General features: G+C 42.6%; 1 protein-coding gene across 2 annotated transcripts in view; it reads right to left on the bottom strand.

Moving 5' to 3' along the window:
• The window catches only part of Actr3 (ARP3 actin related protein 3 homolog), a 43,410-nt gene extending 29,656 nt beyond the window's left edge, over window positions 1-13,754 (bottom strand). Inside the window, exons 1-2 of one of the 2 annotated variants that reach the window (XM_026779798.1) lie at window positions 13,738-13,754; window positions 13,388-13,532 (exon numbers count right to left, since the gene is read on the bottom strand). In XM_026779798.1, the coding sequence (XP_026635599.1) occupies window positions 13,388-13,431 (44 nt within the window). In that variant the 5' untranslated portion in view covers window positions 13,432-13,532; window positions 13,738-13,754. Of the gene's footprint in view, window positions 1-13,387; window positions 13,662-13,737 lie in introns of those variants that run through there. The other variant, XM_013346686.2, reaches the window with a different exon arrangement.
• Window positions 13,755-21,982: the final 8,228 nt, after the last annotated feature.

Genomic DNA, 21,982 nt, shown 5'->3' with positions numbered 1-21,982 from the left:
AGAAAGGGGTACACTCATCCATTGCTGGTGGGAATGCAAACTTGTGCAACCACTTTGGAAAGCAGTGTGGCAGTTTCTCAGGAAATTCGGGATCAACTTACCCCTGGACCCAGCAATACCACTCTTGGGAATATACCCAAGAGAGGCCTTACCATACAGCACTACTTATTTATATACCTTAGATATATACTAGGAGTAAATAAAAGGGATGAAATCATTCTTTCGAGAGACATTCAATTTTTAACTATTTCTTTATTTTTATGTGCACTGTGTTTTACCTGTGTGTATGCCTGTGTAAGGGTGTTGTTACAGACAATTGTGAGTCACCATGTGGGTGCTGAGCATTGAAACCAAGTACTCTGGAAGAGCGGTCAGTACTCTTAAGCGTTGAGCCATCTCTCCAGCCCAGAAACATTTAATTTTAATGGTGATTCCCCAGCAATGTTTGTAGCATCCTGATGCTTTGTGACTACTCACTCACTTAACAGCTTGTGTGCTTGTGTTTTATATTGCTGATATTATAGTCATCTTCAATAGCTCAGAAATATTTCCAAATATCTCACACACAGAGAAATCATACTTAGTGACTATTTTGAAACATGTCAAATACCCAAGCACTAAACCCTTGGGATTGACAAATAGAGACATACATGTGTTTAGAGCTGAAACATTCCAAAAAAATTAAATAAAAGAATATCACTGTTTTTCTCTTCTGGAAGAACAACACAAGAAACAGGAAACTGTAGCTATCTCCAACTAATGGGATAGGAAAGGAGAGAAATTTTGGTTTTTAAATTTTTATCATTATTTCATAAGTACTCCAGCCATGTATAAGTATTACTTTAAAGCAATTCCTGAATGAGTAATATATGCCCATGAAGAAATTTTAATGAATACAATAAAAAAAACTAAAGATAATTCTCTCCTATAGTTATCTCCTCCCTACCCAGTTTTCATTCCAATCAATCACTATCAGGTTTCCTTGTATTCTAGAGCTATCTCAGGCATAGAGACATATGTGTCTATAGTTATATAGACAAATTGTGAATCCACTTTATTTCTTCATACCTTACTGAGAAAAGTATCCTTATATCATAAATAAAGATGGCAAAGCTAGCTTACTAAATTTTATGTAACCCATAAGGACAGTAAAACATTTTTAAGAAAGCAACCCAAAAATGCTTCTCTATGGCCTAGGAAATAACAATGTTTTCAGAAGAACTTTTTTCTAGAGTAGAATAGCCATGGTGGTTAAGCACACCTTTACAATACTGATTTTGGCTTCTGAGGTTTAGGGGAATGGGCCTGCACCTAGAGATGGGAAAACAGAAGGCAGAATTATACACACTTCTGAAGTTACCGAGTCTGGATGACTGAAGTAACAGCAGGAGAAATATCAGCCTGTTGGGAGACGGGGGAGGCCTAAACTGCTTTAAAAAAAAAAAAAAAAGACAAGAGGTTTTGCGCAAGAAATGGTGGTGTGACACATAGTTCAGGAAGGGGAGAGATCTGGAGCGTCACTGGTAATGCTCCCCTGGTCTTCAAAACCATAAAAGGCTGAAATAAATGTGTGAGTGTCAGTAGGCAGTAATTCAGTCTAGGCATCTACTATGCTGTTCACTGTATATTGCTAAAAGACACCCATTTATACAAAATTATTTTAGTAAAGTAGGTATCCTTATACTGTAAACACATTAGCATCCCTTCCTTTCAACATTACTATACATGCTGCCTACTCCAATGTTTAGTTATTAAAACTAAACATTGCACTTGACAAGAGTTCTTTTACTTACTAAAGTAGTTTGTAATTTGTATGTATTTGTGCCTTCATGATACTTAAAGATACCAATGGATTATAAATATAAAAGCACATACTGGGAATATGAACCACATTTTAAAATGAGCTGGATGAAAAGCTGTGATAAAAGTCAAAGAACAGCATACATACTATTCCTCTGAACACAGTGGATGACTGCAGTCTACAAAAGGGAGAAAGGGCAGGGCACGAGTGGTGGTAGGGCTTGTTGCTCAAGTTCCACTTACCCCAAAACAAGCCTATAAAGAAGGGCTGTGAGTGGTAGTGGATTTGTACAGTATGAACCATGCCTCAGGTTCAATCCCTAGTATCACAAGAGATGAGTGACAAAGATAATCAAAGGTGACACTACTGTTTTCTTTCTTTCAGCAGTTAACAACTTTTAAAGCAGACAGCAAACACAACAAACACGAGGTCATAGCACATTAGAATAAAGGTCTTTATCCCAGTGATCCTGTGAAACTCACTTTCTAAAATTTCTTGACAGCTGAAAGCCAATGAAAAACCTGCTTCTACTCTCACACAGCATAGAACACTGTATACAATTCTACAGATTAATCCCAACGCACACTCTTGTAAAGAGTTCGGCTTTAGCTTTGTCACAAACTTCCTCATTCTGTACCCAAACTCAAAGGGTAAAATCCAGGGTTAAAAACTTTAGATAACAGTGTCATAGCTAATTCACAGGAGAACTTGCCAAACAAGCAGCAAATATTAGCTGGAAAAATAAATAACAATTGCTTAGAAAGCTTTTCTAACTCTAGAACTCCAGGGTTTGTTTGTTTGTGTGGTTTTCTTTTTCCCTCACTACCTGTTAAGTAAATGGTCAACCTTATACAAAAAGCCTAGTAGAATATTGGGAGAAAACCTGAACTTAGTCAACAGAGACAACACCATTCTAATTCCCTCAAGTTCAAATCTTGGAATTTAGCCAGAACTTAGGATCAAAAGGACACAGGTGAGCCAAGTACAATGGCTCACTCCTGGAATCCTAGTATGGGGGAGGCTAGAGTAGAAGGTTCTTGAAAAGTTTGAGGCCAACTTGACCAAAAGAACTAGTCCCAGAGTAACCTACACAAAAATGAATGCTTGTTTCCACCATTTGGAAGCCTGGATCCTGATCCTACAAACATCTATAATGACAGACCATAAAACCACAGAAACAGACTTCTAATGTCTAAGCAATGACACCAAATTTACAAAGCTCCCTTCCATAAAATAAAAAGTAACAATAGAGAACACTTTATAAGAATCAGTAAGCATTTCCTTCCCAAATGACTTGTCCTCCACAGATCTCGTTACATGTCTCTAGCCATTCTTGGAAGAATCTCTTCCAAGATCGTTTTCCCAATCTCTGTGGCAATACCTGTCTATTATCACAAACAGCACAGATTACAGCAGTAAATACTTTCCCCCAAGAAAGCCAATCACAAAAAGCCACAAATGGTTTGCTTCGATTTCTGTGAGATCCTAAAAGTTGGCAAATTCATAAAGACAGAAATTGGATCAATATATGCCAAGGGTTGAAATCAGACAGAGGGAATAGAATGTGGTTGCCAATGAGTGCAGAGTAAGGAAAATGTCCCCAGCTGATGCGATGATTGTATTACCTGGTGACAATGCTAAAACTACTCAATTGTATGTAAGCCTTTACACATGATACCCAACATACCTGTTGTGCTTGCACTATAACAGAGCGGAGGCATATGGTGAATTAGCATATAAAAAGCAATCACAACAGTGCCTGGCATACCTAATGCACTGTATAGTTAGTCTTCCTTCTGTCTTTTCCACTATAGAAAATGCTACAATTTTTTCCCTCCAGAATCTAATTTCTAGTCCCAACTGACAAGAGCCACCACTGAGGATTAAGTCTTGGTAGGAGGCAAAACCTGTCTTATATAGGAGAAAAAGGATACTATCTCATCACACATCAGGTACAAACTCTCCTATACATAGTCTAATTCTAGCTATTCTGATCAAAACTTGAATCCTGAGTGCAGTGAGGGTTCAGCTTAGGACTTGTGTTTGATGGGGCTCCTGCTGTCTGAATCTCCCTTCTTTGCTCCTGCAACTCGATATTTCTTTTCTACCTATCCACTAGAATAATTTTGCTAATGTTACGGTATCCAAAATGTCTACAGTATGTTTCCTTTGATTCTTTTCAGTTTTCCTATCAATTTTATCCCCCTCCCCCCCCCCCCCGTTTTGAGTTTTGTTTTGTTTTGAGACAGGTTTTCTCTACAAAGTCCTGGATATCCCAGAAGTAGCTCTGAAGACCAGACTGGCCTCCAACATGAAGAAGATCCACCTGCCTCTGCCTCCTGAGTGCTAGAATTAAAGGTGTTCATTAACACCACCCAGCCCCATCTCCCCTTTTAAAAAGCTCGATCTATTTCTCAAATAACCTCCCTTGTGGAAATGGAGCCTGAAACAAGATGCGCAGGGTCATTCACACAAACTGACAGGAGCGACTAAGGAATACTTTCACTGCCACAATAAAAAAAAAAAAAAAAAAAAAAAAAAACCTACAACAGGAGAAGAAAATTCATCTTTAAAGTGCAATTTTCCAAAATCTATACTACAGATTACATTGCCTTTGAAAGGTGTTCTAGATGTAAGTTACAATCATTACTACTAATTATTTGCTGTCATCATTACCCTTTTCTTACAAAGACTTTTAAACAGTAAATATTCATGTCTTTATTAGAACTTTGTGTGTTATTTAGCTAAAACACACCCAAATATATCATGTACTCCTGAGATTGCAACCTAGTCCTACTTTCCAATAACTGGTTTCATTTAACCTGTACAATCATTATTTCAAAGTCAAAGAGCAAGTTCTGAGTCTGTTTTCCTTTTTCAGAGAAATACATCTTCCTAAGTTCCATTATTCATTTTACTTTGTTTTATAAGGTATCTAACACTAAAGGATTGCTATGGTTTCTAGCCTTAAACTCACCATGTAGCAGAGAACAACCTTGTACTCTAGCCCTCCTGCCTCCCCCAGTGCTAGGGTTATGGGCATGCACCAGCATATTAGACTCAGCGGTTCCTTTCCAATGCACAGTAGACACTCACTTTCAAACTGCAGAAATAGTAACTTTCCTTTAGACATTTAACTATAGTAGAAATTATTTTCTTAATTGAACTATCTAAAATTAATCTGCAATTGTCAATATGTCCTTTAGATACAATATTTATTCTCAGAATATTGAAATGGACCACACATAATTCTTTATCATGTAACTTGCATTGTAATTATCACTACAACCTTTCTACACATTCCATGTTTATACTGAACTAGCAGTTCTAAAGGTAATTAATTTTTAAAGGATGAATGTTTAAGAAGAATTCTCTTATCTAGATTAAAATTTTAACCACTTACTGAATACAGTATATTCCCACTAGGGGCAGTCTGTCTGGAAGGACTGCACATTGGTTCTCAAACTCTAGATGAGTAGTTCTCATCTGGTGTGGGTCATGACCCTTTGAGGTCAAGCAACCCTTTCACAGGGGTATCAAATTATCCTTCACGTCAGATATTTACATTAGCACTCCTAACAGCAGCAAAGTGCAGTTATGAAGTAGCAATGAAATAATTTTATGGCTGGGGGTCACCACAACATGAGAAACCACAGCATTAGGAAGGCTGAGTACCACTGCTCTAGATCTACTCAATTATCAGTATCTCAGGATATCTTTAAAATGTATTGATCCACTTCTGTAGGGTTTCTGAAAGAGCAATAACTATCTCAAAGGGGGAAAGGAAATGCAGCACCTGTGGTTATCTGAATGAGAATGGCCCCAATAGGAGGTATGGCCTTGTTGGAGATGCATAACTGCAGGCTTTTAAGGCTTTACCATACCCACTCAATTAGTACATGCCTGCTCTCACCACTATACACACCTCTCTCCTTGCAGAGCTGGATTTTGTGTTTCTAGAAAAGCCCCCATAAGTGCTCAGTTCTGTAATTAATTATATGTGAATCGTTAGGTACTTCACTTAAATTCTGAAAATAAAATCATTAAAATTTCATTTAATTTATGAAAGTAACACAAGTTAATTGGTTTCTAAAAATGCTTACAAGATACATTGTATTTACCTAAAATAATTTCTAAAACTTAAATAAGCAAGTATTTGTTTTCTATTTCAGACAAATACCAAAAACACAGTTCACATTTTAACAGTCCGAAATCAAGCCTAAATTGTAAGATCTTTTGTACCTAAATTCCCTTTCAGGATTGCTGTCCTTGTCTTGGAAATTTGTTCATACTGAACACTAAGAAATAAAGATACCTTTCTCAAGAGTATTGTACTTTCATTAAGGGCAATGCATAGTGCCGTGGCTTGCTAGAAGGTGGAACTGAAACAAAAGCATTTAGGAAGAAAATGATGGAATGTTCGGCAACAGAACACCTCAATATACTCAAGAACCTATTACGATACAAACTATAAGAAAGGGTAAAAGAACACACACAATACACAAACTCACTGCTACTCCTTTACTGGTTTTCATGTGTGAAAAAGTAAATGAGCTGAATTTAAGGCAATGGATCAGAAATGATTTGGGACACACACAAAGCCCTGAAACAGACAAATAAAAATCATTAAAATTTCACAAAACGCCTTTTGAGATGATAAGGATGTCATCTGTCCTTTTTGTTCCAGCGATTACAGAGTGTCTTTTTTCTGTCTTGTGATGTAAAGGCTCATATATACAACAACCAAACACAAAGTAATACTCATCACTGTCTTATTCTAAAGGACCAAATTTAAAACACTACCTATCTTGCACTGGCTAATTCATGAATGTTCTAAGGGCTTGGTGAGGGAAAGTGCACATTTTGCAGTGTTGTTAGCACTTCACTGTTTTGTTCCTGCTTCTTTATGCATATGGCTACTACAGACAAGTAGTATCATTAAAACCCTAACAAGTTCCAATAGAATTACAGACAGCACTGAAATCTTTTATTAACTAGAGGAATTCTGTTGCAGGAAACACTGCTTGAAGCTACATTTTAGCCATTCCACACTTCTGCCTCCGTGACATTTTAACTATTTCACTTGTTAGGGAGTAGAACGGCTGAACGGGGTTTTAGCATAGCTCTGAGATATTCCCCTCCTGATTAAAAAGTTTGTCACTTAGAAAATAGGATGAAATAGAACGATGACTCACAAGCCACATGCGCTAGCTGACTTGCTGGCTCCCTCGCTCCCATCATGACATTCCAGAAGCTGTTTCACAGTATATTAAAGAAGCACTGAGACTCAATGTTTCTCTTCCTTTCTCTTGGGAGTCTCATTTCATCAGCTTCAGTCTGCAAACTGCTATAACAACTCAATGTCCGTCCAACTTAAGGAGGCCCCTTTATTTCTCACTCTTCAAGGACATTTCTAGCTACAAAACAGCATTACAAATACAACTATTCCAATATTACTGTCTTGTTTTTTCGCATTTATTTATTTAGTGCTGTCAGGCTAGGTTCAAATGCCTTCACCCATTAAACCACCTCTGAGTCTCCCATATTTAAAGGTTCTTAAAATTAATTTCTGGGTGGAGGAGACAGTACAGTGGGTAGAGGTTCTTGCTGCCAAGCCTACCCACCTGTGTTTCATCTCCAGGGCCCATGTGATAAAAGGAGAAAACCAACTCTTCAAAGTTGTCCTCTGATCTCTACACCGACAGCACAAAAAATGTTCAAAAAAGAAAAAAAAAGCTAACTCTCATATTGTCTTAATCACTCAAGGTCACCATTTCTCATTTATCAATCTACAGACCTAACTCCAAAGCCTAGCTGTATCACCTTCCCTCCTCTTAAATAAGCAAAAACTATACTGACTGTACCCAGATACAGCAAGCAGGTCTGTGTGAGATAAGAACATAAGCACAAAACATGATATTCTTTTTCTTAAAAACTTTAATTAAAAAAAAAGAGGGAGCTAACTGCTGATTATAACTGCAACATACAGTGTTCTCACTATGTACCAAGTCCTGTGTAAGGAACCATTTTTAAGTATTATAAAAATAAGGTAGACAATTACAATTGCTAAACCATGAGTGTAGAAAAATAAGACCTTCTGAACTGGAAGTGGCCAAAGCATACAGGTCCTTCTGTGGCAGGGCCTGAATTCAATTCAAAACATTTGACCACAGAGTCCTTGCAAGCCATAAAGAAACAATGCAACCGTGAAAGGGTGGGTCGGTAAAGACAAAAGCAGCAGTCTTCCAAACGTCTTCCTTCACTCCATCCCTCCCACCTATAGCCAACTGAAAAATTGTACACTACTAAATAACATCCATCAGCAAAGCTGGTGTCAAGCAGGCTGCTTAAGACGCATCTAGCACACAGGGCGTGCTGGCTCATACCTGCAATTCCCACTCTTGGGAGACTGAGCTAGGACGAGCCCTGAGTTGAGCTACAAAGTGAGCTCCATGCTGGCCAGACACTTTGGTGAGGCTTGATCTCAACAAACAAGAATAGACTCGTCTAGGAAGTCCACTGAAACCAACACTCACTGATAGGCCCAATCCTTGAGACTCCACACACTGTGAACAGAGTATCTCTGATGAAGTTTTTAAAAGTCATACTCCTAACTAGGTGTAGTGGTGCAAGCCTTGGTGTTTGCTCAAGAGGTGGAGAAAGCAGTGCAATGTCACCCTAAGTTACATGGGACTCAATATAAAAAAATTAGGTAAAATAAAGAAAGCAAAGCCATACTCCTAATTCCTGTTCACACTCATCCACTGTTAAAAACAGGAGCAGATCTCTCAATACAAATCAGACTGTTGCTATACACTAAGCCCTGTGGCTTGACCTCACTCTCCTACATGCAGTCCTACTGCATTCCACTCAGTAAATGTACTAAAAGCCATGTTTTCAGCATTAATTACTTTTTTTGAGATTTGGATTCCCTATCAAGTAAAATTCTTTTGAAATCAATGTTTTGCTGACATTAAAACCTGGTACACACAGATAGATGTTGGATAAATGTTAGTTTGTACTGCAAAATCTAAACTTACATTGTTATCAAACAGCCCAAAGACAAGCAGTACAAGACAAGCAGCCATTCTTCCCATCAGCGGTGAGCACAAACACATCTTTCCTTCCTTCCCGTGGTAAAACACTCTCCTGTGCATCTACCCAGCTCCTTGAAAGGATGGCTCAAATCTGACAATTATCGCAGCTTGCTTGGCTTCCTTACAACAATCACTACTTTCCTTAAAACCTGGAAAACAACTATTTTATCTAACATTTGATTAACTGTCAGGTTCAGCTGGCTATGGTGGCTCACAGGAGTAAACCCAGCACTCAGGAAACCAAGGCAAGAAAGTCACTAGGACTTCAAAGGCAGTCTGAGTTACACAGTGATTTCCACTACTCATGAGATTACTTAAAAAACAAAAACTGAAAGAACCCTGCCTTTATCCACCACCTTTAAATTTTTAATGTCAGGATTTAGATTCATGAGGGCAGGCTGTATTAGATATTTTTTACTATAATTCCAAGACTGACAGGCCAAATAGGAAGTATACAGTAAACAAGTAACTAGCAAATAAGATAATCCCTTCCCAACCCAAAATTCTGAAATGATTGAAAACTGTCAGAGGTGATCCTTCAGGCTCCATGTTACTGTACTTAGGCAAAAGTGGTTTAACAAGCCGGGCGGTGGTGGCGCACACCTTTAATCCCAGCACTCGGGAGACAGAGGCAGGCGGATCTCTGTGAGTTCGAGACCAGCCTGGTCTACAGAGCTAGTTCCAGGACAGGCTCCAAAAAGCCACAAAGAAACCCTGTCTCGAAAAACCAAAAAAAAAAAAAAAAGTGGTTTAACCTCCTGGAGTTTAAATTTCTTCTCTACGTAATACAAGCAACACTGCCCAGGAGGAGCTGATACAGTGTTCAGTGTTCACCACAGGTCTTGTCCATGGCTCTTACTAAACACTAGCTTCCTGAGAAACCCCAGGGTGTTTTTTTAAAATCTAAGTAACAATGAAATAGTTTAGAAAGTCAAATATTCAGAGAAAAATCTAAAGAAAGAAAAAAAGGATTTGATTAATTGAATCAAATTCATAAGGCTATGATTATTTTTGCAATATTAATGTAAACAACAGTTAAGTTGAATTAATTTTACTACCAGAAAGAATGATGTACATGAGTCTCTGAAAGAACCCCACAGGCTCAAATATAGAACTTAGTTCAAGTAGCTACTCCACCAACTATTAGCTAAATGATATTCAAGGTAATATTCTCTTTTCTCACTTGTAAAAAGCAAAAAGAGCTGTCACAAGTTAAATACGGTAGGACAAATTAAAATCCTGGTCATTGCATTCACCAGTAGCCAACCTTTCCCTTCTGTTCTTAGAAATAAAAATTATGAACGGTGTTTAGCAATAAGCCTGGAATGATCACTACACAGGCATCATCCCAAAGTCAGGCAACATAAGCAGGCAGTTAAGATACTAGCAGGAGAGGAGAGTATTAAGAACCTGTCTTCTCAACAGTCTGTTACCTTCAACAACTCACACAAGAAATCAAGAGTAAAAATTTTAAAGAATCTTTGTTGCCAAGATACGAAGGTTCCTGCCTTTTATACTATTAACACATTGAACAGAACACAAGCAAGAAGATGAACTTCCTAAGAATGCGTTCTCTCATCCACGGCTCTTCACTTCTTCACTGCTCTCAAACTCATCTTTCCTAACTTCTAGGATTTGGCTAAAGCCAACAAAACTATTTCTGCTTACGGTTAGAAGACTGTTTTAAGAAAAAAAATAGATTTGAAAAATTCTGTAATTTAAATATATCCAAGATGCGTAAAATAAGGCTGTACACTAACCTCTCATTTAACCAAATATAATCCCCTAAAGCAGTTTCTCAGTGAAAAACAAAATACATAAAATGAGAAAATAAGCCGGGCGGTGGTGGCGCACGCCTTTAATCCCAGCACTCGGGAGGCAGAGGCAGGCGGATCTCTGTGAGTTCGAGACCAGCCTGGTCTACAAGAGCTAGTTCCAGGACAGGCTCCAAAACCACAGAGAAACCCTGTCTCGAAAAACCACAAAAAAAAAAAAAGAGAGAGAGAGAAAATATTGCAATGCTGAAGAGATGAATGAAAACAGGCAAAAACAAAACTCACCTAGGATAACGTTATTACCCAAGCATTATATCCTCTGAATGCTTTAATAAACCTGGGTGATGATGATGAATCTTTGACGAGGAACTATGCTAGAGGACTCCTGATTTAAAGTTCTGGAATTAAACTTCAAGTGCCCTAACTCTTACAGCTTCTAAGACCACGATCAAGTTTAACTGACAAGCACTTTCTGCCTAAATTCCTTAATGAAATGGGATGGGAAACCTGTAAGTGTTTCAGTTACTCTGTAAGAATATCTACAGAACCTAAGAGGTGAGTGTAAGAGCTAGAGCATGGGGGGGTGGGGACACAAACTAAAGGGGCACCCTTTGCATTAGGGAAAGTTATTTAGATGTAAAACTGGTTAGTCACTCTTGGACACGCTGTTTATCCTGCTCTGAGAGGACTTTCCTAATAAAACTCAAGGTATGACTTTCTAAACTGCTGTATTTAATACCCAACTTGAAGGGGTGGGGATAAGGGGACACCACACAGAAAGCCTTTTGAGAAGCAAAATAAAATAAGTAAAACTCTAAGTTGGGAAATACAGGATGTGTGATCAACAGTAAAAATACTGAATAGAGAAGAAGACTTTAATCAGTCCCATCCATATCATAAATGAACATTCAGCTAACCAGGCCTTGTAAGGTGAGATCAGTCTAGTAATGATTTAGTAATTGAGATATAAGACAGAAATAGCCTACATAGAAGCTGCACCACGCCTCCTGGTCACTCAATGTGTGTTTTTAATTCAAGGTTATCCTTTCAGAAAAAAAGGTCACTTAGGGACAGCTAAATTCAATGAGCTACCCAATACTACTCACTCAAATATAACCAAAACTGCTTTTCAAAAGAGAGAAACAAACAGACAAAAAGAAACATTCTACTTAGCCTATCACAGCATTATTTATAAGATGGTCACTGATTACATGTTTTAATGACAATGATTTCTAAAGCTTCAATACAAGACACCTGAAAAGTCTTATTCACATTGGTCAATTCTAATTTTAATAATATCCCTAACATCCATCTACTCACCAATTAAACTATGAAAGAACAAACTTAAATATACACATAGAAAACACTTCAGGGGAATGAGACAGGATTGGAAGAAAATTTAACTTTACTAAGATGTCAACTAAGAAACTACAGAGAAATTCCAAAGCTAGTGTTTTCCAAGAAAAAAAAAAATTAAGAGATCCGTTGTTTCCAGCTGCCTGGAGCGCATGTTAGAAATAAAGGCAGGAGAATTAAGACTGGAGGAACTGACACAGACTGACGAGCGTAGGGGAAAGGCATCTTTGAAATGACTGTGGCATAGTGAATGAGAGGAAAAAGGCTGGCAACTGCCCTCAAAACCACTGACGTGTTTTGAGGATTAGAGATCAGCACAGGCGTCTTCCTCTACAAAGTATTTCAACCTAGAAAATCAAAACTAAAGTCTTCTCACTAAGTCGCTACACAGAGCAAGTTGTAACTCTCTAAAAGGTCCAGCAATACAAAAACCACCACTCCAAAGGCATTGCAGCCAACCACACGACTATCAGAAACGATTACTTTAAATCAAACACATTCCTTTATGCCTCTACGCCTCCTTTCGCCTTTCAAATTACTGTCACAAAACGAACGTAAACGTTTAGTTGAGTTTCCAGGGTGCGGTGCGTCCCTTCTCTTTCGGCCTCCCTCCGTGGGCACCAGAACAATTTTTTTGTTTTAATTCAAACACACTGATACCTAGCACTCCTGATCCCCTCTTTCTGCAACCTGCCTAATTTTGAAAGTTCTAATAAGACGTGTTAACGTTGGGGACGAAAAACTACCTTATAAGGCTATAAAAGACGGAAAGCAGGAAGCGGCTTTGACAAAACTAAGGAAGTTGCAGCGCGCTTGCTCACTGAGGGACTTTTTTTGAGGCAAGAGCAATAACCCCATGAGATCCTCCTCACTGGAACTGAACTGGGACCTGGTTGACTGGGTGGTGGGAGACGGCTACGGCGGGGTGCGGGGTGGAAAGCGGGCGGCGCGTGGGTCCTCTGCACGAGCCCCCATCCTAGCTTGCCATTTGCACAGCCTGCCTCTTCCCTCTCCCCACCCACACGCCCTGGAGATTGAGGGTTGTCACAACGATCTTGCAAAACCTGCAAGGAGCGCTTCTCTTTTCGCCTCGATCCTATGTCCGGCGGTCCCCAGTGAGTCCCCCCGAGGTCCCAGGCAGGGAGGGGAGAGAAGGGAAAGCAAAGCCAGGTGGGCCGGACGGCCTTCTCCGGAGGGAAGGAAGGGCCTGAAAAGATTCTTCGTTCCAAGCAGCTGAGGCGACCCGACCAGGGAGGCTCCCGGCACCACCCCTCGCCGGTCTGGCCGGCTCCCCCCATTCATTGCCCTCCTCCCGCTGTCCCCAGCCTCAGTTTCCCCACCCAGAAGACCCGCCGTACCCCGTGCCACAGTCCACCACACAGGCCGGCAGCCGTCCCGCCATCTTCCTCCTCGCCCGCCGCCGCCGTCCGTTCCGTGCTGCTAGAGGCCGGGGATGGAGACGGGAGCTAGCTGACCATGCACTGGCCTGGGCCGCCCTCGGTCCTGAGGGAGGAAGGGAGGGAGCTGTGGGAAGCCCGAGCAGTAGCGAGTGAGCAGCAGGCTAGTACTTCCGCAAGCCCGGCAGGCTGGCCGGCCGGCAGGCTGTCCCCGCCCTGCCCCGCCGCGGCCTCCTCCTCCACCCCTCCGCTCTCTCGGCCCTCCTCCTCCTCCTCACTCCCGCCCCCACCCTACAACTTCTTCCCCTCACACTGCCTTTCCGCGGGTAGCCAAGATGGCCGCCGCTGCCGACGCCCCGGCCAGGCCAGGCCCCAGGCCGCGCTCGCGCCTACTTCCGGTTCCGGGTGGGAGGGGCGAACGCGCGTGCGCTGTAGTGTGCGACAGGGCGGCCTAGGCTCCTTTCCGGGCATCCAAAAGCTCCACTTCGGGTTTTCCGAGGCTAGAAACCCAGAATCCAGGCTGAACTTGTAGTCCCCCCCCCCTCCACGCCCAAGCGGCGGCACTTGCGCGGTGGCGTGCGGCCGTAGTCCACGACTCCGGTTCCTGCGAGAATTCCACCTCGCATTTTCCGTCCGGTGAAAGCCCCGAAGTCGGGCTGAGTTTCTAGTTCTGAAGCTGCCTTTTGGTGGTGGTGGGTGGGTTGCTGTGCGTTCCTCCTCGGCTAGCTTGAGGGATGAGCAGAAGCCTCTCCTACTGCGGGGCAGAGGGACTAATTGGAAGCGCGGTCAACAGTATGCCCTCTCTATCGCTCTAGCACATCTAGCTGAACAGTCAGGAGAGGGATGAACTAAGGTTTGTGTCCTGAGATTTGCCACTTATAGTATTACTTTATAGGTTACGAGCTCCCCAAGATGGTGGGCTTGTGCCTTTAAGAAAGGCAAGAGCTTGTCCAAGACATTGGGTTAAGCTCTATTTAATATATTCTGCACAGGTTCACCAAAAAAATACAGGGATTTGGAATTCTAGTGAGTGTCATCAAGAGAGGCAAGCTTTGGACCAGTGAGATAGCGCTTGCCATTAACCCGTTTTCCATCCCTGGGGACCCACAGAAGAAATGAAAAGACCCCGGTATGTTCTGTGATTTTTTTTCACAGTCCTCCCCCATAAGTAAAGGTAAAACAATAAAAACTATAAAGCAAGCTTCCCAGAGGTTATGTTCTACATAGCCTGCACGAGTGACCTTTATTTGGGTTTTGGGGTGATGGTAGACTTCTACAAGAGCAGGAAGATTCTCTTGGGCCTTAGAGAAAGGCCGGCGCCCCAGAGGCTGTGTTCTACATAATGAACTATCAGGTGGCCTGTATTTGGGTTGGGGTATTGGTGGACTTCCTTCTGTGGTACTGTTGCTATGGTGCCAGCTTTTTTCCACGAATAGAACAAGACAAAAGATGTGTGTTTTTTATGTTATAGACCTAAAAAGCAGTATTTTTAAAACTTGAATGCATCGGAGTAAGGTTGAAAGCGTAAAGTACGCTGCTGGGTCACATCTCGAGGGGATTCTGCAAGGACAGCGCAGTCAAACCTGAGGGTTGCCTTTCTCGTGAGCAGGAACCTGGAAAGCTAAGAGCTTTCCTTCCCAACAGGCTTATCTTTTATTTATTCTTTAACGATTCTCTACATATAAACAATGTATCTTTTTGTTTCTTTTATTTATCCAATTTCTTAACATAATTTCTTTATTGATTCTTTCGGGATTTCACATCATGCACCCCAATTCTGCTCATTTCCCAGTTCCTCCAAAGTTCGCCCTTCACCCTTGCACCACCACCCCCAAAAGTAAAAGAAACTAAAATGAAACCAAACAAACAACAACAAATCCCACTCTGCTCCTCCGTGTTTCCCACCTCTCAAACACCTCTTCGTTCATCTTAGCGGCCTCGGGAGCCTTGGTGCGTCACACAGTGGACCTTTTGTCCCATCAGCTTTATGTGCAAATGTTCTTTGTGGTGAGTCATTAAACAATGTATCATGATCAAAATTTACCCTGACCCCTCTCTCCAGCTCACAGGGTACCCTATCATGACTCCCCTCCTCCCTTCATGGCCTCTCTCTTTTTTTTTTTATGGTTTTTTTTTTCTTTTGTAACTCATTGGATCTAATCAGTTTGGCCTGTTGGAATGCTGGCTGACCTTGGCTTGACCTTCAAGTAACTGCAAAGTCAGCCTCACGACTGACAGACAGCATTCCACAGCACTCCTCCCCATCTTCTTGCTCTTCTACATTCCTTCCATCCCCTCTCCCATGATGCTCCCTGAGCTTGGTGGAGTGGTGAGGGTTGATACAGGTGTACCATTTCAGGCTAAGCACTCCATAGTCCCTTAATCTCAGCGCTTTGACCAGTTAGGAGTGTCTGCTTTAACTGCTGACCACTGCAGAGAGAAACTTCTCTAGCCGAGGTTGAGGACAGCACTTAATCTATATGTAGAAATATCAATATTTAGAAGGTAGTCTTACAACAGTTCCATTTAGCGAGGCAGCAGTAGTGGATTTCCTGCTAGAGCCCTGTGGCTTCCTGAGCCACGGGGTTTCAGAAAGGTTTACCGTACCCGGCCTAGACACTCTTCTGCAGACCAGGCCTCAGATCTGCTCCAAAAGTGGTTGATTACTCCTATAACCTCTGAGCCATTACTGCACCAGTGAGTGTATTTTGAACAGGCTAATCTTTTATAAACCACCCTAGGTTTGTTTATATGAGATTGCAATAAAACTATAATAAGAAAGGATGTCTTGCCGGGCGGTGGTGGCACACGCCTTTAATCCCAGCACTCAGGAGGCAGAGGCAGGCGGATCTCTGTGAGTTCGAGACCAGCCTGGTCTACAAGAGCTAGTTCCAGGACAGGCTCCAAAACCACAGAGAAACCCTGTCTCGAAAAACCACACATACAAAAAAGGATGTCTTATTCAGTACAGAATATTATCAGGTATTAAGCTGACTTGAGGGGTAAAATATTATTTCTCCTTTATTAAAGTTAGTCCCTTGACAGAAAAGCATTTCTCACCGGTTCTGTATGGCAGAGACTGTACTGACCTCTGTATACAGTGGGGTGCAGAGTAGGGAAGAGGTGTGACCTAGAGTTCTCTACACATGAGGAGAGAAACAGATTGTATCAAGAGACGGAGGAGTGCTGAGGCCCGTGAGAAAGAGGCGAGGAGCTGGAGAACACCGGAGCAATAGCAGCTCCTGAACAGAGACTGCAGAACGGAGGAAGGAAGAAAGGGAGGCCCCAGGAAGAGAAGCTGCAAGTATTGAGGACCCGACCTGAGATGGTGTTGGGGGAGGGGAGTCTGATTTCTTCCCCAAGTAGGATGAAGAACTCAGTGGTTACAATGAAGACGACCAAAGAGGATGTGATGAAAAGTGAAGTCTGAGAAACAGGATGGCAGCAGGAGTTTTTGGAGTCCTCCAAGCTTGCTCGAGCGTACCCCAGTGCAACTTGGAAATTATCGAAGGAATTGGGGGAAAGAAAGTTTGGGCTGTGAGAACTGAAGCTTCTGGATAGAGTTGGCATCTTACATGGAACCTTCTAGAAGGCTCGCTACTAGTTATAACTTCACTGACTGTGAGAGGTTGGAATGTCAAGAGTCTAGAACTTAATAACAATTTACTCCGGGCTATCTTTAGCCCCTATATAGCCATTCCTTTGCCCATGACTGTGTCTTCCCTAACACATTTGTGACTAACAGGTGAAACCTTTCGGAATATATTAACTTCCTAAGTCTTTGGACGCTATCCACCTAAAAGGTATGGGTATCAATCTGTTATCTGTGGCCCACCAAAAAACTATGGATATCAATCAGCTACCTGAGGCCTAGCAGTGATTTTCTCCACTTTGCTGTAAGCCACATCTCTGATGTTTCCTCTCACGTATTCAAAGCATCTTAATTTATGACTTTTTTGTTCTCTTACTGTAAAAACCACATGAAACTTTCACTACAGTGGAATACAAAGTTGATGGTAATTGAAGTCTATGTTCCTGAGCCATAGTCACTCATATTTGGCTCCAAAATGTACTCTCTTTTATCCCTTCTGAGGGGAGAGTTGCGGTTTTTGAATTAACATCTGCTTTGTTGAGAACTGGTGCAGTAGAATCCAGAGTGGATAGAGTGTGTTTCTGGAATTCACAGGTAAACAGTGAAGAACCAGCCTACCTATGGGACCTGCCTTAGTTGTACTTTCTGCCATGAAACACCATGGACAAAAAGCAAATTGGGGAGTAAAGGGTTTATTTGGCTTCTACTTCCTCATTGTGTTCATCACTGAAGGGAGTCAGGACAGGAACCTGGAAGACAGGAGCTGATGCAGAGGCCATGGAGGGGTGCTGCTTACCGGCTTGTTCTTTGTAGCTTCCTCAGCCCGCCTTCTTAAAGAACCCAGAACCAGCAGCCCAGGGATGGCACCACCCACCAAAGGCAGGGCCTTTCCCCATTGATCACTAACTGAGAAAATGCCTTCCAGCTGGATCTTCCGGAGGCGTTTCCTCAACTGAGGCTCCTTCCTCTCTGATGACTCTAGCTTGTGTCAGGTTGACACGCAAAACCAGCCGGTACAGGACCTGATAGGTACAGAAGGGCTGCAGGGTCTAAAGACCTGATAGGTACAGAAGGGCTGCAGGGTCAGTTAGAGCTGATAGGTACAGAAGGGCTGAAGGATCAGTTAATATGGAGCATACTCAGTTCCTCATACTAAGTAACCCCAAGGGAAGGTTTCTGAGAAGTTGCCTTCACAGCAGTCAATCAAGAGTGGTTCTTCTTTCAGATACATGGTAGCTGGTTTTCCCCGTACATTTTAGAAGACCCTAAACAGTTTTCCCCTGACTTCTCTCTTCCCCAGGTTTTTGGGGTTATGTGGGAAGAGAGGTGCTAAGGGACCAACCTGGGCAGAACACCAAGCAGAGGCCTGATACAAGCAGATAGATTGTTGCAGCAGTAAAGGTCACACATGAAAGGTTCTACCAAAGCCCTCCTAAGCAAGGCTTAAAGGAACCTTGGAAATGTCACCAAGAGGCACTCAGTCTGGCGGTCCCCAAGAACACTACCCAACACCCTGGCCTTGGGCAATGGCGAGAAAAAAGTTACAGCAAAGGCCAGAAGCTCTGTGTGTGTGTGTGTGTGTGTGTGTGTGTGTGTGTGTGTGTGTGTGTGTGTGTGTGACACAGGGCCTCATGGGCCCTGCTATGTGGCCAAGGATTAACTTGAATTTGTTGATCTTCTCTGCCTCCACTTGACGGCTGCCATGATTACCATATGGTGTGTGCCACTGTGCCCCGTTCATGTGGTGGTGAGGATTAATCCCAGGCTTCATGCCTACCTAACAAGCCCTCTGCCAGCTGGACTACATCCCAACCCAAGGATCAGAAACTTCCAGTTCTGGTCTTGTTTGTGATGGGTGATGTGGGCCACCAGGAAGATGTGGCAATACACAGCTCCCACACCCAGCAGACGGTAGTAACTAACCGTTGCTATGTGGGAATGCAGGCCTGATGTTGTCAGAGCCTTCCTCCCAAGAGAAATTTGAAATCTGTGTTTCTTTGTTAAGTGTTATTGTTTGAATATATCCTCCTAAGTGGATATGTGGGAATTTAAACTCCTATGCAGTGATGTGGAGAGGCAGAAGCATTAAAAAGAAATTATGCCGTGTAGACTCTGCCCTTGGGACTCATTAATACCATTGTCCTAGAGTGTGTTTCTGTATTTTTTAAATGATTTATCTATTCATTCATTTTTTATTTATTTTATATGTATGTATATTTATTTGAACATATTGTACACATGAGGTACCACAAAGGCCAGAAGAGGTTATCAGATTCCCTGGAACTGGAGTTATAGGCAGTTGTGAGTCACCTAATATGGGTGCTGGGAACTGAACTCTGGTCCTCTGCAAGAGCCGCAAGTGCTTTTAACCATTTACCATCTCTCCAGCCCCTTTTTATTTATGTCAATGCATTGTGTTTTATTTATTCTTTGAGAGTTCCATACATTTAAACAGTGTATCTCGGGTGCATCTACCCCCAATTCCTCATACTTCTCCCAGGCACAACAAAACAGTCCCCCTCCCTCTTCATTTCCTTTTTTATTTATTGAATTTTTGTAGCTCCCTGAGTTCAATTAATGTTGTCTGCTAGAATGTTGACTCATCTTGCCAGCTTCATCTTGTGCATGTAACCACAGTGCCAATGAGTTAATGTCATGTCCAGAAGGCAGCTTTTCCCAGCATCCTTCCCCATCTTCCAGATCGTCCATTCTTTCTATCCATCGTTCGAAATGTTCCCTGAGCCGTGGGGAAGGGAGACAGTTGCTCTCCAACTTAGGGTGAGCACTCAACAGTCACTTATTCTCAACGCTTAACCCATTAGGAGTCTCTACATTAAGCAGCTCGCCCCTTCTCCTGTGCTGTACATAAGAAACAGGCTGAGTGAGGTTCTGAGTTATGGCCATATGAGTTAGAGACGCTCTTCTGATCCCAGTTTCATTGTATGTGTGTCTGCCCCTTCCTCATTCCTTTACCTCCCCTACCTAGAGTTCTGAAGCCCAAACCTTGAGGGACAAAGTAAATAAATAATTTTCTTTTCTTTAAAATGATTTATCCCTGAAAGAAAATGGCCCCTAAAGGGAGTGGCACTATTAGGAGGTGTGGCTTTGTTGGAGTAGATGTGCTTTTGTTGGAGGAAAGTGTGTCACTGTGGAGGCTGCCTTTGAGGTCTCATATGTCCAAGCCATGCCTAGTGACACAGTTCACTTCCTGGTGCTTTGGATCAAGCTGTAGAATTCCCCAGCACCATGTCTACCTGTATGCTGCCATACTCCCAGCCACCATGTTCCCAGCCATGATGATAATAGACTAAACCTCTAAAACTGCAAGCTGCCACCTCAGTTAAATGTTTTCCTTTATAAAAATTGCCGTGGTCATGGTGTCTCTTCACAGTAATTGAAACTGTAGCTAAGACACCAGGTATTCTGTTATAGCTGCAGTGGCTGGGGAGATGAATACAGTGTTTTAGTTTTCTTTCTGTTGCAATGATAAAACACTCCAACAAAAAGCAAGTTGGGGAGGAAAGGGTTTTTTGACTTATACTTCCAGCTCATAACCATCCATCTCTGAGGGTAGTCAGGGCAGGAGTTCAAGGTGGAAATAGGAACCGCTGAGCAAGATTGGGTGGCTCTCTGACTGGTGCTCAACTACTTCCGCAGCTTGGGGATGGTACTTCCCACAGTGGGCTGGGCTCACTCATAAATTAACTATGGAGACACTGCCCCATAGACATGCCCACAAGACAGGCAGATGTAGGTAATTCCTGAGGCCAGGTTTTCCTTTTTGAAGATTCTAGGCTGTGTCGAATACGGTTAAAGCTAACTAGGACAGACGGTAAACAAGCCTTTCCCGGGGCCTTATACTTTCCACTGCAAGGGCTTCTCTGACTTGTCTGTGGCCTCCGCATATGAGAAAGCATGAGGAGGGATCAGCAAGCGGCTCAGCAGGCAGAGGCACTTTTCAACAAGTCCAACCACCTGTGTTCTGTCCCTGGAGCCCACACAGCAGAAGGAGATAACCGACTTCCACAGATTGTCTTCGGACGTCCACCTGTGTGCTATAGCGCGGCACACACACACACACACACACACACACACACACACACACAGAGGCATGCGGGGGTGGGGGGACCGTAAAAAAAAAAAACTTTCAAAGACATGAAAACCGCTAATGTTCTGTTTCACACAGTCAAGCTCGTCCTGTGCCTGCAAAGGCAGTAACTGTTGAAAACATTTGGAAACTTGCAGTGCTTGTTGGCGATGTTGTTTCTGCTTGTTCTTCAGACTCTGTCTACCCAAACATTTTGCTTGCTTAAGATCTCCTTTACTTCCTGTTTGCTGCTCACAAAGTTGGTCAGCCTCTGGGCTGCGGCGTTGGCCCAGCCTCCCTCAGCTTCGCAGAGAGCTTCAGATGCATTTCCTGCCAAACCATTTCTGACCACCCTGTTTACATATGCGCCCCTTCTGCTCACACTTCTCCAAATAGAGAGCAGAGCATAGCAGTCAAAAGACCTTGCAGAGATGCCCTGCTAGAAGCAAAAAGAAAGCAGGTGGGCTAGAGAGGTTGACCTGATAACCGTGTTCGCTGCTTGCTTGACACACCCCAATTTCCTGTTAGTTCAGATCAACCAAATGCTTAGCTCTTAACAACTTCCAAGGCTGGCTGCCCACATTTCAAGGATCTGTGGTCCTTGTGCCCTCTCATAAGTCCCCTCTGACTTAAGTAAGCTACAGGTCCTTCCCACAATTTGTACCAATTTAAAAATTCTAAATGAATTTTCCATTGGAAGTCCAGTGGAAAGATTTGATTAAGTGAAAAGCCAAATTTCACTGACTAGAGCTAGTTTCAATTAAAGATTAGAAGAAAAATGGTGTGTGGGCCGGGCGGTGGTGGCGCACGCCTTTAATCCCAGCACTCGGGAGGCAGAGGCAGGCGGATCTCTGTGAGTTCGAGACCAGCCTGGTCT

Source organism: Microtus ochrogaster, chromosome 6 (genome assembly GCF_000317375.1).
Source record: "Microtus ochrogaster isolate Prairie Vole_2 chromosome 6, MicOch1.0, whole genome shotgun sequence".
Classification (NCBI taxonomy): Eukaryota; Metazoa; Chordata; class Mammalia; order Rodentia; family Cricetidae; genus Microtus; species Microtus ochrogaster.
Note: the sequence above shows the minus strand (reverse complement) of the source record. Positions and strands in the feature narration are given on the sequence as shown.